Raw genomic sequence first — 15974 nt, forward strand, 5'->3', positions numbered from 1 at the left:
CTGTCAGAGGCATTTTATTACACAATTTCTTTATTCATTTATTTACAGGACTACATTCGTTGAGAGCTATGCTACACGATGTGTTATTATGTCCTTTATTCGAACACTGTATTTACCTTTCTTTGATGATTTATGTATATATATATATATATATAATATATTCTATACATTCTGTTAGCAATCTATTTTGTTACATTGCAGCTTTGATGATCTGAAGGCTGGATTGGTTCATTTGAGGAAGCAATCAGCCAATCAAAAGACAGAGGGTCCACAGAGCTTCATTAAAACCAACTTAGGCACATTTATGAATTGTCAGGATATTTTGACTAGTAAGTAACATCCTTTACATTATCACTCAATTTTTCACAATTGTTAAATTAAAAAGAAAAAAAGAAGCCAACCTTGTTGCATGCGTATAATGTGAGGTCACTATGTTGTCATGCAATTGAAAGTTACCTATTGTTAAGATTGGAACTGTAATACCTGGATACTATATCATGGCATTTATTTTAAATACAAACAAAATGTATGTGTAAAGGTAAAGGTAGGAGAATAACCCATAACTTGCAGCGTCATTTTGCTGAATTGCATATGGGCGTGGTCCGTGACTACCTAGCTGCCGTAAAGAGGCGCTTCTTGGTAGATACATGTTCACATCATCCCACAACGACAGGGGCTGAAGTGAACCATAACATCGGGGTAAACCCCTACTCTTCCGAAAGATGCAATGGGTTCTTTAAAAGTGCACACAAGCCAGATGTATACACTGGACCTCCATTTTATGTCCTTATCTGAGAAGACTTGGTTCTACCAACTGAACCATGGGCGAACTAGCGCCAATGTTAAGGCTGTAACTAGCGGCGCCCCTGTCTTACTGCTCGGCCACTCAACTCATATGTGTTTGTCTTTGTTGTGGATTAGCGATTCATTCAAGCTTAATGGAGGATGAAGTAACTGAAGACCCTGACACAAAAGCACCAGCTGCTCTCCTTGAAAGTCTTCTTGTAGGTGAGTTGATGCATAGAAGGAAATTAATTATTGAATAATATTAATATATTTAGATTTTAAAATACGGTGGAAGCAGTTGGCACTATGGTTGGAGCTAACACTCGCTGGTTTTGAGGTTGTGCAAGTTGCTTGTGTCCTTGGGTAAGACATTTAATATATGTTTGCCTCTGTCTACCCAGGAGTATAAATTGGTACTGACATATGCTGTGCTGGGCAGCCAAACAGACTTGTTGTGCATGAGAAGTGGCGATCACCTAAAGCCTGTACTCCACTAGGCAAATTTTTTTGCGCGAATCAAAGGCGTTGGTTCAGTTCTTGAGCTTTGATTGGTTGCGTACTTTTTCACTTCGAAAAAAGTAGAAACAACTTGAACAACCAATTTCGCTAAAGCGAAAACTATGATAGAAATGTGAACCAACCCTTTCGACTCGCACTAATAAATTCGCAAGTGGGAAAGAGGCTTAACCGCATTGCAGAGTCTGGCCTAAATGCCAAGAAAAGAGAGATGGGTACTGTGGCTCGTGAGCTCAGAACTTCGGTCATTTTATTTTCAGTCATTGTTGTCCTAATGTAATATTTTATAGATATATAAAATATATAATATATTATATAAATTTAATAGAATGTGATGAAAGTGCTCAGAAGATTTTCCGCAAGATTCTACGAAACAAGGCTTTGGCAGATTCAACAAGAAATGCCCTCAACGTCCTCAATCGTTTCAAATTTCTTTTCCATCTGCCAATCAACATTGAAAGGAATATTCAGAGTGTAAGTAGCTAATTTAATATCAATTTGATTATTTAATATTATAGTTAATTCATTGTTAATTAGGTTATTGTAAATGTAATATTACACAAAAATGTGTTGTTACCAAATAACCTCTAGGAACTATTATAAAAAATTAAAGCAAAGACAAATGTTAATTTAACAATGAAACTGAGTGTGCACAGCCTTATTCATTGAACTTTAAAATTTCCAGCAATTTGTAGCAAAAACTTTTCTTAGTGATGATAAATTTTAATACATCTTTTCAGGGTGAATATGAAGTTGTGATCAATGATTATGCAAAAGCCAAATCTCTGTTTGCAACTACTACTGTAACAGTGTTTAAACAAAGTAAGTAATGAATTCATTCATTGATAAACATTTTACTTTTAAATTCCTTCTATCATATACTGTTTACTACTTAGAAAATGAGAGTCAGCTTAGTCAGCTAGGCTGGTGGTAGTTACTGTGTGTGCACGAGCTGAACTGTGGAGATATTTGACCCTTGGTTTAAATTTACTTACTACTCCCTTTGTAATTAAGCTAGAGGGTAGAAGTCTAACTTCTCATTGCACACCATCTTTTGGTTGAGACATTTAACCTGTGTGCAATATGGCCTATGTGCATGTTAAAGAACACAGTTTTGGAAAAGAGTAGGATGTGTGTGTGTGTGTGTCTGTGGGTGTGTGTGTGTGTGTGTGTGTGTGGGTTCGAGTCAGTTGTATGACAGAAAGTGTCTGGGGGTTTGAACTGTGCGTATACCATGGTCCAATGGTATGAAACTCGCCTTGATAGCGAGTGGTTTCAGTTCAGTTTCCCGCAAGACACATTTTTTTATATAACTTAAATAAGAAACTTTTAATAGTAGAAACAGTGCTATATATGAAAATGTTTATATATTAGGCCAAGACTTTTCTTTTATCTGAATTTGATTTTTGAAATATCGTTATCATTATTAATAAGCCTATTGTATTTTTATTCAGATTCAGTCGACTTTGAAGCTGTCTTTGAAGCTCTGAGCCCATTGTTAAGCAAAGGGTGTAGTCTATGTATAGCGAACGCTTCTTTAAACAATAGGAGAGACCAGTTTCGGGAGCTGTCAATAATGCTAGTACTAGAAAATATTAAACCTAATTTATTACTTACATTACAGATGACATTACCATTTTCAAGTATACCCTGTATACACCATCTTTTGGTTGAGACATTTAAGCTGTGTGCAATATGGCCTATGGCATGTTAAAGAACACAGTTTTGGAAAAGACTAGTGGATTGTGTGTCAGTGTACTGCCCAATTCGCCTACTCCAATCCAAATTGCTAAAAAGTATATGGAAATGTTTTTATTGAGTTATATTTAAATGTTTTTATTTTATTACAGTTTATGAGGAAGTTGAGAATAAGATTGTACAATTCAGAGAGCAACTGAGGAAGAGGTTAATGGAACTGCCATCAACGATGGACGAACAAAAGAAGTTAATAAAGTGAGACTTAAAACAGTTTGCATAATATTGTATAAGTTTACACAACTTGGGTGTGGTTGATGATGGTTGGGTATCAAGTTGGTGATGGCATTCGGTTTAGTGATGGTAGTAGGTTCTAGGAATTGCGATTTATTACGATTGTTTGATTGATTAATTAATTTGATGCTTGATAATTTAATGATTTATGTATTTGACTCTAACATACTGTTCATTTATATCAGGCACCTGGTAGAATTAGAGGCCCCTGGGGATCCTGCATGGGACTGCATCAGCAACCAGCAGATCTGGCTAATGAGCCTACTTCACACCTGCAAAGATAACCACCTACAAATGGGTAAGAGGACAACATACAGTTATGTATCTAATTGTTCACAGAACAGATGAATAAATATCATTATTTTATATTTATTAATGGTGATAATAAAACTGAAGGGTGAAAAGTATTGTTTATATTTGACAAAATTTTCTTTCAAAATACTGTGTAACAATTTATGATACTATGGAAGATATTTTGGTTATTTGAATGGTGAATTGCGTAGAATCCTGTTTTCTCAAAGTTTTGGTTATTTTCTGCACAGCATCAAAATTTTAATGGGAAAATGCACTCAAAAAAATTATACTAGATTCCACCACTATTTATGAAAATGGAATGATGTGATACACAGTACTTTTTCACAATATAATTTTTGTTGGGACAGACACATTTTATTTTGATTTTTTTAACTGCTTTGCACTACTAGTGTTTTGCTGGGTACAATGTACTCATACTTATAATTAACTGTAATTTCAAAAGTAAAATATATTTGCAACATTTAAGCACAACTTACTGAACTTATTGCATCATTATCTACTGCGGACAAATTTTACTTTAAAAGTTCAGAAATTTTTGTTGGATTGAAAATATCATATATATCTGCATATATACAGTATTGTAGAGCTGTAGTTTGGTAGTTAAGATGCTTGCTTTCCAATCCCTAGGTCCTGGGTTCAAGCCCTGTCACTGCGGGATTTCTTCTTACAGCCCAAAAACAGCTCCATTCCCCTAAGAAGGACTTAGTTTATAAAGTACATTCCGGCCTGGACTTACAAAATTAATGTGTCCGTAACAGGAAAAGTTCAACTTTTTATATCATCATGGCATCATAGGTCAATTTTTAGGAAACTGCATCTAAACTCTGGTTGGAAGAACAATACTGTATGTATTCCTCAAAGTATTTTACACAATATATTTTTAAAATTTCCACTGTAAATTTCATGTGATAATAAGGTGAATGTAGCATAACAGCCGAGCAGACCAACACTCAGATGATACGAATTGTCAACGACAGCCGACAGCGCCCAGGTATGTTATGCCGCCCTCTGTATCCAAACTGTTTCGTTCACAATTGTGAGGTGAAATCATTTCCATCTTGCAATCAAAATTTATTTCCTGTTTTTGGTGTAGAGCATATTTAGGGAAATTTTTTTTAATTTAAAGATATTTCCATTTGTACAATTTTTTAGTGGTAAATTTATGGAAATTAATTTTACAGGTGTCTTACAGGATGTTGTGTTTATACCATATTTTGACTGTCATTTCTTATATTTATTTTAATTATTAATTATGCATGTTTTTTTATTATTTGATAACCATTCCTAATTCCATATATTGCATTATGATTATTATCCATCATATATATGATTTTTTTAATTACTTATGAATTATAACATATTTATATGCATATATATAGTATATCTATATATATACATACGTAGTGTTTATATATATAATGTTTGCTGTACTTCTTGCTTGACTCAATGTCTTTTTTTGTTTTTATAACATTTGGTTTCTTTATTTTCTGCATTGTTTTTTGTTTTGCTTTATGCTGATGTTGTACAGGAGCTGGGTCCACACCTGCTGAATGTGATGTATCAGGTGCGTTGACGTAACCATGGTAATGTTGTCAACTGCTCAAAGTGAATGAGCATGATCACGTTGTTATACAAATTCATTGTCTCTAAAGTGTTTGTGAGTGTATAGGGTACTACGTAGCTATGAACAACATTTCATGCGTTGATATGATTTCATTAAATTAAGTCATAACGATATGCAGGTGAAACTCTATTGACACTGTGGCTTAGCTGCAGAGGCATTCAGCCATAAAGACAGCTTGGGTTTTTTAAACGGTGATGTGTCATTAGTGATGTAGTACTCTATAAGGAATGTATGTCATGTTCATTTTAATGCTAAGGAAACACAGGATTTGTTTGTTGCGTGATAATAATACATTATATTATATGTGATGTGTGTCCCTGCACACCAAATCTGTGAGACTCACTCATCCAGTTTAACATAAATACATTATTTTAAATAATATAGTTCAATTATAATATAATGAAACAAAGTTAACAAAATACAGGAAGCAATTATCTAAGTGAAATACAAAAATAAATACTGTATATAGCAAAATATGTAATCATTGATCAGAAACTTACAAAAAAAAAGAAAACAATTTTAACATTAAATAATTTAAATTTTTAAAAAATGTATATGAATTAATTAAATATAATAAAAAAATTAAGATATTTTAACATAATATTTTATGGAAAACAAAACTATAATGGGTGAATTATTCTGAAGGATAAAATGTTTAAGTTTAATCAGAAATATGTGGAAAGAGTCAACAAGAAAAGAGTTTTTGAGATCATCAGGGAGATCATCTCATTTTATATTTTACTTTATTTTATTTCTTTTTTTATTCTGAATTACTCTTTCAATACAATGTACTGGTTTCCAAAGTGGTTCAGTTAAATACAAAAATGTATCACAATATACAATTAATAAAAGTAACCTACATTCACCAAAAAAAAAAACAAAAAAAAAATCAACAAAGTACAATACAATGGATACAAATGACATGACATCATTATGTCCATATAAGGGAAAAAGAAAACATGATTGTGTGGACAAATCCCACAATGCAACATAATAGTTCCATCCTCTACTTGTGGTTTGATATGAAATTTAAAAAAAATAGAAAAAAATATATGTACTTTATAAAATACAGGTTAAAATAAATACATAATGATTATTTAATTGTTTTTTAATTTATGTTGTATTTTTAGATGGTAAGTTTTCTCTTCCAAGGAAAGTTCTCTTCCTTGAAGAACTGTTGGAAATCCTACAGGAGACTTTTCCAGATTTCTGTAAACTTGGCCAAGCATACTTCAATGGAAATATCATCATTGAGGTAATACATAAAGTTATATTTCAAAGTCAAGTTCATAGAACAATACAGACAAAACATTAAAATATGGGAATTGAAAATTATATAATCATTATTCAGTTTTTGGCAATTTGGTTTGTGGTGTCATTTTATAAAGTACACAAACGTATGTATCAACAAACACCGGTTTTCATCATCTATTTAATTTTCTGTCTTTCGTCGAAGTCTGAGAATCATTTCTCTATTATTCTGTGATGCCATCTTTTTTAATGTATGCATTAACCTCATCTTGATTTAGGTTTTATTATATTTTTTCTTAAGTTCCTTCAATTATTTTTTTCAGACAAGTGGCAAACCAATGAAAATAGATACAGACAAAGCACCAGTTTTCAAGGTAAGGTTCATATATGGAACACAGGTTCATATATGGAATACAGGTTCATATATGGAACACAGGTTCATATATGGAACATGTGATTTTTAGTTAACTATCTAGTATTGTTTTGTTTTGTTATGTTTTCAATATATAACATTTTACACACAAAGAGAAAGAAAATCATAAGCCACTAATTATTTACCTTTATCAACCAAGTACCTAGTAACGTAAATAGCATTGTGAAACAATTTTGCTTGAATAATAAGGATATCATTTTCATTTTGAAAATGAAAACTAATTGAAACATCTGATACATTCAATAGCATTTCAAAGACAAGGTGCAGAACATAAAATATCTTGAATTCAAAAAAACTCAATCTAAATTTTTTAAATTATTTTTGATTTGAAGTTTGATTTTAAGTTTGATTTTATTCATATTTTAACATTGTTTTTGTTATGTTTATGTTCTTTCTGTTGATTTCTTATTTGGTTCTTTCTATCGATATTTTACTTGACGTCAACTAATAGGAAATGTCAGTTGACCAGGGTCTAAGTGAACAGTTGAATACATTTGATGTAAGTTGGTATGGCAACAAGCGATCTGCACTAAACAACAGTAAATAAAATATACACCATTGGTGGTGGGAATATTGCATGTTAAATTGTAGGTGGCTCTCTCAACAGTATATTATTAGTCATAATGACGTAAAGAACATTTTCCCTGTCGGCTAATGCATCTCGTAAATGAGGTAGTTAGCTACAATACGGCCGATCACAGTAGAGATCACTGGATTTTTGTTGTTGAAGGATTAATATGGCCCGACAGTAATTATGACATCAACTTGTGAAAGAGCTACTGTTAATCAACATTATGGGATATCAATATATAATCAAATTGTTATCAATGTGGTCTATTTTGTTATTAGTATTGTAATAAAATAAGTCACTTTAGGATGAAACACTATAACTGCATTAATACGCCTAATTTTTTTAATACAGAAACTAATTGTTATTTATGCCAATTAACTTTTTTTCACATTTACATCTGCTTATTCAAAGAAAATTAATATATTAACCGGTTAATATCATCACTGTTATTAACTTTTAAATATCATAATTATTATATCATAATATTATTATTAATATTATTATTAATATTATTATTATTATTATTATTATTAATATTATTATATCATAATTATTATTTTCTCAGTTAATACTTTTCTCAATATTTATTTTTCATTTTATAATGTTTTTTTACCATCATTTACTTTGCACCATATTAACATTAATATTTCTACTGTTGATTACTTATTCATCATCACATTTTGTCATCATCATCATCATCATCACCATTATCATCATCATTATCATATCATCATGAGGCTATGTTCATCCATCGTTGGATGATAAAGCCGCCCTCAGGCAGTTCCTGTTTCCTTATGTCAGTTGCCGTATTCCATGTTGCCTTTCTTTTGTTGCCACACTGAGTCTCTTGGTCATCTATTGTCATTAATTCTGGTTAAGTGTCCAGTCCATCTCATCATCATTTCATAACATTCTAAAAATGTTTTGTTTTTTGCTTTACTTTTATTGATAATTGCAACTAACATTAAGTCTCGCACTATATTGACTTTGTATCATCATCTTATTTAACAGCAATTGACTTGCTAATTTAGAATGTAAATGTAAATGATGTTATACAAACCTTATGGCTTAGTGAGGAGATTTATATTTAGTCACATGCAGGATTTGAACCCAGCACCATGGTACTGGAAGATAAGCATTCAAGTGCTTCAATTTAATTTTCACTGCATGATCAATACTTTTTTTTACAATTCATTATGTAATATTATCCACTAACTACTTATCTTTTATACTTTCTACTATCAATGTTTGCTCAATCGCTATATAGTTATTTATTTAAAGAATACAGCTGTATGTACCTATAGATCTGTATCCATCTTTTCAGTATGTGAGTCTGTGCTATTCCAACTACTGTAGTAGTAAAGATAAGATTTGAAGAATAAAATAAATGAAAAGGATTTCCTACCAATCTATTGTGGTCTAATGGTATAATATTTACCGAGTGTGTTTAGCGAAATGTCCGATGTTTGAGACCTGGTGGAGATTATTTTACCAGACTATGTTACTATGCTGTCTTGTGTTCATTCTAATTTTATTCTATGTGGTAAATTCCACAGAAAATGGTTTCGGAAATTCTAAAGCTTCTATCGAACCTTGTGAGGGCAGCATTTCTGCCAGAGTCTCTTTCAAAACTACCGAAGCATGAACAGGACAAATATGGCATGTGGAATGAAGTGACCCATGAAAGTGCCTCTGCATGGCTACCACAGTGTGTCAGGAAATTAAGGTAAGATATTTTTGATGTGTTGGAGTAGTCTCATGCGGGCACAGTAGATTTTAGTTGGAGGAGCAGCATGTGTAATGGTTGTGGCTTTGGCCACTTGGATGCAAATATGTTTATCTCTCTAATTTCATTTAGTAATGTGGAAAATAAATTAATTGAATTATTGTTCTTACTAATTATATTTGTAAATACTAAGGTCAATTGTGACAACTCTGTCGTCCCTTGATGTGCCGTCTGCTGCACTGGAGAATCTGAATGACCTCATCACTGACCTGCGAGTCCACTGTATGGTGAAGCTGTTTGAAGAGGCAGCTGATGGTGAGTTTCATTACTTATATGGTTCCTTTTACTCTACTACTTTATATATATTTTTTTACCTTACCTATCCTTTTAAGGCCAACCAGTCCATAAGGCTGAAATAGTCTCTGAACCACAGGCAATGGCGCACCTACTGAGTTCTTCTCTACTGGAGCAGCAATGCAAAGCTGAAGACCTTTAACTGATAACTTAAAGTGTTTGAACATAGATTCTGGATATTACAAGGTTTTTTTTTTTTATTTTTGGCAGAGGTTCATGCTTTGAGTTCAAGAGAAACCTGGCAGCTTCAGGTTGATGACAGTGGCGGAATTACAAGTTTGGTAAAGCAAATGTGACAATTTTTATGTGAAACATACTTGTAGTGCCTTGAGCATTTCTTGGAAATGGATATGAGCACTATACATATCTTATTTATTATTATATTATTGTCAGTGGCGTATTTAGGGGAAATACGACCCCCTCCGCAGTCGCCCCCAAAAATCATGGTCAAGTAGTTAAAAATCGCCTCAAATCACATTATTTTGCAAGCTAGTTCCCCATCACACTGGCGGCCCCCCTCCCCATTTCAAGACTCCTAAAAATGGTTGTTGTACTCAATACCAGTGAATTTGAGAGGAAAGCAATGTTAAAAGAAGTTACTGTTTGTCCTAAATCTGGAATGTTGTCTACTGTTGTATCGTTAATTAATATATTCAAATGTCTATTTCTATTTTTAGCCTTTATTGTTTGAAAGTGTTATCATGGAAACGTTACAACACCTTCATGAGGTTGTGAACTGTGCTTGGAAAGGAGAAACTGATGTAAGCTTTCCTCCCATTGTTTAGGAAATAAATCCATTGATTTGGTTGCAAACTTACACTACATTTTGTTTGTCTGTCAGACAATGTCTGATCGGTGAAGTAGAGCATTTGTCCCACATCCATCAGATCCTGGAAAGAAACGTGATTTGTGTATTCAGATATGTGAGAAACAAGTATACACTATCAAACAAAATTAAGTGACTTAATTTATGATGGTATTATAATCTGATTGTGTAACACTGTGATAAATGTTGTCCTATTGAATTCAATGTTTAATTGAAACCCCAAAATTGCTAGGCCATGTAACATAACTTAAATTCAAACCCTAAAGCTTACCTGTACAGACATGTACCATGATTGAGTTGGGAATGGCAAGGCTTAGGGTATGCACTATAAATTGATGATGGAATTGGAAACCCCAAGCCGAGCCACTCGAATGTGTACTAAGCTGAAATGGTTAAAATTGAAACACCAATGTTTACCCATTAGGGCATATGAAACACTTGAATTTTTGAATTAGGAACACCAAGGTTTACCTGCAGAGCTCACGTATTACACTGACCAACTATGCATTTTTTATTTATTTAGATTTTCATGGACTATGACGTACAGCAAAAAGCAGTGGCACTTTGTGTTCAGTCACTGAATGTAAGAACTGTTTATTTTCAACTTATTTTTATAGCTATGAAAATTTATTTATAATTTATTATTCTTTTAAATTCCATTCAACGTTATTTTTAGCTTCATTTAATGTATAGGTTAATATATCCACATAACCAACATGCAATACACTGTTTCTCTTCATTTGATTGATTGCCATTCTCCTTTGCCCTAAAGTGCGGCCCAACAATGATTTGTTTGCTGCCTGTGAAAATAAATTAAAAACCCAATGTGTCAATATTTTTGACTAGAAAACACCTTGTTTTTTACAGCCCAACCCTGATCATCTGTAAAAAGTAATGTTAAAACTGAGAATAAAGTGGTATAAAAGCAGTGCATGAAGGTGTTTGGAAGCGCACTGAAAACATCAAAGTTTGGGTGCGGCCCTGATCTGTGTTAAATAAAAAATTCACTTTGGCCCTCCAACCGATTTTTATGCCCACCCCTGCCACCGGTCACTTTAAAGTGTTAACCTTCTATTAAAATTATTATATTTCCAATAAAATTTCAAATATTAATAATTAACAATGGAGTTCGAATACTAAGAAAGTGTATTTAAATAATTGTTGAAACTGTGCATTAATGTAGTCTCAATTTTGTTACCTCATATTTATAGGCCTTTTCAACTACTTTAGATAAGCTAGCCTTTGAAGGAGACAATGGAGATGATAGTAGAGTCAAAAGGTAGTCTTCTTATGACCCTTATCTATACTGCAACCTTATAAAACAAAAAAAGAATATATGTATTCAGACACTTCATTTAAAGAAATCCGAGTGGAGCTACAAATAGCCTTGTATCAAGTCATTGATTGAGCTCTGTATTGAGTCATAGTACAGTACATTGTATTATGACTATTCCTAAAACAATAAAAATAATGTTTTGTCACCAAAGTCATCATCATCGTTGTCACTGCTGATACCTACTTTAGTGTTGCCTGGGGCGTAGGCCTTTTTCGGGCTGAGAGGTGGGAGAGGGTGTGTGAAAAATGAAAATGTGGAACTAAATCCCAGAATCTATAACTAAATCCCTATTCCTATGCGAACTTTATGGCCATTCTTAGTAAATTAACCCACTAAGTGGAACTAATCACACCCCCAGCTTACACCCATAGTTGCTATTAAACAATAGATGTAATAAGCATGTACATGAGTTATTTGACAGGACTGTGTGTTTATTGTATTTGTTTGTTTTTTTACTTCCACAGTGATTCTAATAATTACTCCCAGAGTGTCTTCTTCACGGAGGATACACAACCCTCAGTTGTAAGTGTTACATTGCTACTTGAAACCTTATTTCCATACAATCGCTACACGTCGCTATTGTTAACAGCTTTCGGCGATGCTGATTGGTCGGTCGAATCGTCGAGCCTTCCCGATTGCGTTGGGAACTGAAAACATGGTAGCAACAGTGTTTTAAAGAAACAAGCCTTTACTTTAAAATTTTTACTTTAGATGACTTGGTTGCAAGACTGTGTCTTGGATCGGACTTGTAGCTTAATGATTAAGATGATTAAGATGATTGCCTTCCGGTGATGAATGACTATGCATATATGTTGCAGAGGGTTAGACAGGGTAGCTATAACATCCTTAAAGGTTGCAATGAGATCCTGTAATGTTTGGCACAAGAGCAAGCTTATGATAGTGTGATTTAATAAAGTTTTGTCTCTACCAGAATTCTGAAGATGATAAACCTTACTAAGAACCAATGTTGACCATATTACTAATAGGATTTAATTGTAACAAATCCACTGATTCTTCCCCTTACAGGAACAGTGCTTAGTTATCATGCTTAGCAACTGTAGCTATGTGTCTCAAAACATTATTCATCAACTTAAGGAGCAATTTGATAAGCATGGATACCCAAAATCACAAGAAGTAGAAAATGTAAGTTTTTCAAGACCATCTTAAGAAATACTTTCAATGTTGTTACTACTGTATCACAACAATCGGAATACTTGCGATTTGCTGTCTCACTGTTAGCACTGTATTTATTTCATTTATATTTTTTATCTGTTTAACTTATTCGATCTGTAATCTTTTTGTCCCTTTTAATCTTTACTGTTAAGTATACTTCATGGGCGGATTTAGGAAGGGGGCACAGGGGCACAATCCCCGGTTGTTTTGCCACTGCAGTTTTATTTTTTAACACAAAAAATACAAAATGGCATACAAAAACTAAATGTTACAATATTTAGTAACACAATAGACTGGATACGAATCATACCATTATTGGGTTATTGGATACATATCTGCATAATTATGTATGAAATTGCTGTCCCCTTGTTTCAAAAAGCCTGGATCCACCCCTGTACTTCAGCATAAATTGTTTGTCAACAACTTTGTATTCGATCTCATTTAGAATGCCCTAGAATCCTATGCTGAACTTGATGAAAAGATCTTTGAAGCTTACTGTGAGCAAAAGATTGAACCTTTGATAGGGGCTCTGGAGCAGGGCATGTATGCTGGCAATATGGACTGGAATGACTGCCCTAGACCTACAGGTAAAAGCACAAGCTTTATATCATGTTTTCTGCAAGTTATGTTTTATGAGATTGTAGTGTTTTCTCAAGACTAAAAATACTCCCACTAACAACACATTCAGATTTTCTTATTCAAAATTAAAACATTAAAAAATATGTTTTCCTTATAATTAATCAGGAGTGCGAAACTATGTTAAAGAAGCTGTGATGAAGTCTATTGCAATCCATGCGGAGATTCATGCAATTGCGCCTGCATTCCTCATGCGTGTTATGACGGAAGTGTTCACAGCATTAGCGGAGGAGTTGTCACGTCTAATGAGCTGTATTCCTAAGTTCAGTCAGAATGGTGCTCTGCAAGCTAGGCTTGAACTCTCTGCTCTGCACAACTCTTTGTCGCCCTACAGGAATGCTGCCACCAGGTGAGTTGATACCTGTTATTTTAGTTTTGGTTCCAGGTACTAGAACCATACCATAATCTTGGTTTCTGCTAACTGCTACCCAATACATTAGCTTTGGTACTTAACAAACATGCAAGTTTTTTAGGCTAATATTATTTTTTGTAAAGTGACCCACATGGTCTGAAACAACCAACAGTCAATATCATAGGATGCATAACCCCACATCTAGATGTGTATAAGAGACAGGTTTATGATAGTGTGAATTATTAAAGCTCCTTGTGATTGTATAAGTCCTACATAAATCCTTGCTGAGCTACTAGAGCTGATAGGGCTGGAGCTTATCCCAAGTTTCTGTAGTGTGAAGCAGATGAGAGTGTTCTTTCAGAAATTTTCTAGTACCCATTGGTACAGCTGGGTAGGCTGAAGCAATGTAAATAAAGTTCCTTTTCTCAAGGACACAAGCAAAATGCACAGCAAAGGATTGAACCCCAACCTTGAGGTTGGGAAACCAAACCCATTCCCAATACGCCAAACTGCTTCCACATAAGTCCTATACAAGTAGTGTTTTAACTTCTCTTTAATTCTTATATAGTGGTTCATTTACTGAAGCAATCAGTGTTATTCCAGATCTGCGAAATGAGAAAGATAAAATGTAAGTAGAATCTACCATGATAATGAATAGTATATATAAGTTGTTAGCAGTGTGTATTGTAAAATCACAAAATACAAGGGGTTCTTTTTACTGTCTGTCATTGCATTTGATAAAATGTTATTTTATTTTTATCTTTTTTTTTTCTTTTGCAGTTACTTAAGTGAACTTCTGAACCGCTACAAAAGTGAAATGCAATTTCAAATGATGTGCTTCACCGATGACAGTTGATAGGTGTAAATTTTTACTATGGTGGGATATGGCTTAAATAGGGATTTTTATGAAGTGACAGGGAGGGTGGGGTTTTAGTTTAAAAAATTAAGGGTGGTATGTCTTTTTATAAGCAGGGAGGGTAGGGTGAAGTTTGAAAGGCAGAGTGGGTGGCCTATGGTCAAAGTGGCAAGAGAGGGGCGGTGTGCTTTCAAGGCCAGGATGGGTATGGGTGTGGTTTGAATGGTATTCCATGTACAGTAGGTGTAGTGTGAAAGGCAGTGTTGATAGGCTGGGTGATAGTGGAGATGATATGATAAGAAATGCCATGTAGTGATATTTTTAAACCACATTATAGGACTTAGCCATGTGTCACCAAGAGGTCATGACATTGAGATCAACGCTGATCATTCATCTTCACCCAGGAGTATAAATGTGTAACTGATAGGAGGGGAATTCTTTGGAATGAAAATAGTAGTGCTGATTACATGCATAACTCAGAATATATACCAGGAAATGGAGGAAGTGGCACATTGTGCAAGATGGATTCTGCAGGGGTGGATCCAGAGATGTCCAAAATCGGGGGCCGAATGTGGGGCTGATTGAGATAACACTACCCTAGGGGTCTGGGGGAATGTGCCCACGAAATTTATGTTTTCTAGACGCTCGAAAATAACTTCTGAGGTGTTGTTGTTGTAGGTGATCAATTATTTCTTTTTCTTTTTTTTTTTTTCTGTTTTTCTTTTACTTTTCAAAGGGTGGGACAGGGGCAGCTCAGCTCCCCCCACTAAATCCCCCTCTTCTGTACAGTGGCGTCCCTGCAAAAATCATGCTCAAGTAGTTAAAAATCACCTGAAATCACTTTATTTCACGAGCTAGCATCTGTTCACCTAATCATTGAATCTCCCAGATCCATTTCAACATTTTAAGACTTCTAGATACGCCCCCGACTCTGTATCCAACGACCAGGGTAAACCACCTTGAGCAATTCTTTCTGAGATGGACATGTGCACTACAGTATATGTTATTTTTATTATTAGTTTATAAAACATAAATTTGCTTGTGGAAGAATAGTATGTATTTTGATACTGAACAGATAATCCAGTATAAATAAGAAATACAGTAAATAAAGAAATATTATAATAGAAAAATATTGAAGAAAAAAAAAGAAAATAATGTGTATTATGCTATTTTTACTAATGAGGCACAGTTCTGAATGTACAGACCTCTGCCCATACGGTATTTATATAT

At 33.8% G+C, this 15974-nt stretch overlaps 1 protein-coding gene across 6 annotated transcripts in view; it reads left to right on the forward strand.

Moving 5' to 3' along the window:
* LOC117123486 (exocyst complex component 2-like) overlaps window positions 1-15891 on the forward strand; it is an 18653-nt gene extending 2762 nt beyond the window's left edge. For 3 of the 6 annotated variants that reach the window (XM_033269427.1, XM_033269429.1, XM_033269428.1), the window contains exons 6-28: window positions 202-329; window positions 922-1008; window positions 1631-1776; window positions 2043-2124; window positions 3153-3255; window positions 3477-3589; window positions 4523-4597; window positions 5135-5170; window positions 6361-6485; window positions 6805-6855; window positions 7366-7413; window positions 9042-9211; window positions 9405-9526; window positions 9776-9846; window positions 10243-10326; window positions 10915-10974; window positions 11603-11670; window positions 12192-12249; window positions 12754-12870; window positions 13346-13487; window positions 13645-13885; window positions 14457-14516; window positions 14669-15891. In XM_033269427.1, coding sequence (XP_033125318.1) covers window positions 202-329; window positions 922-1008; window positions 1631-1776; window positions 2043-2124; window positions 3153-3255; window positions 3477-3589; window positions 4523-4597; window positions 5135-5170; window positions 6361-6485; window positions 6805-6855; window positions 7366-7413; window positions 9042-9211; window positions 9405-9526; window positions 9776-9846; window positions 10243-10326; window positions 10915-10974; window positions 11603-11670; window positions 12192-12249; window positions 12754-12870; window positions 13346-13487; window positions 13645-13885; window positions 14457-14516; window positions 14669-14744 — 2263 coding nt within the window. In that variant the 3' untranslated portion in view covers window positions 14745-15891. The remainder of the gene's footprint in view (window positions 1-201; window positions 330-921; window positions 1009-1630; window positions 1777-2042; window positions 2125-3152; window positions 3256-3476; window positions 3590-4522; window positions 4598-5134; window positions 5171-6360; window positions 6486-6804; window positions 6856-7365; window positions 7414-9041; window positions 9212-9404; window positions 9527-9775; window positions 9847-10242; window positions 10327-10914; window positions 10975-11602; window positions 11671-12191; window positions 12250-12753; window positions 12871-13345; window positions 13488-13644; window positions 13886-14456; window positions 14517-14668) is intronic. The other 3 variants (XM_033269431.1, XM_033269430.1, XM_033269432.1) reach the window with 3 other exon arrangements.
* Window positions 15892-15974: the final 83 nt, after the last annotated feature.

Source organism: Anneissia japonica, unplaced genomic scaffold (genome assembly GCF_011630105.1).
Source record: "Anneissia japonica isolate Jap-2015-1 unplaced genomic scaffold, ASM1163010v1 scaffold287717_len1600092_cov198, whole genome shotgun sequence".
In the NCBI taxonomy this organism is placed as follows: Eukaryota; Metazoa; Echinodermata; class Crinoidea; order Comatulida; family Comatulidae; genus Anneissia; species Anneissia japonica.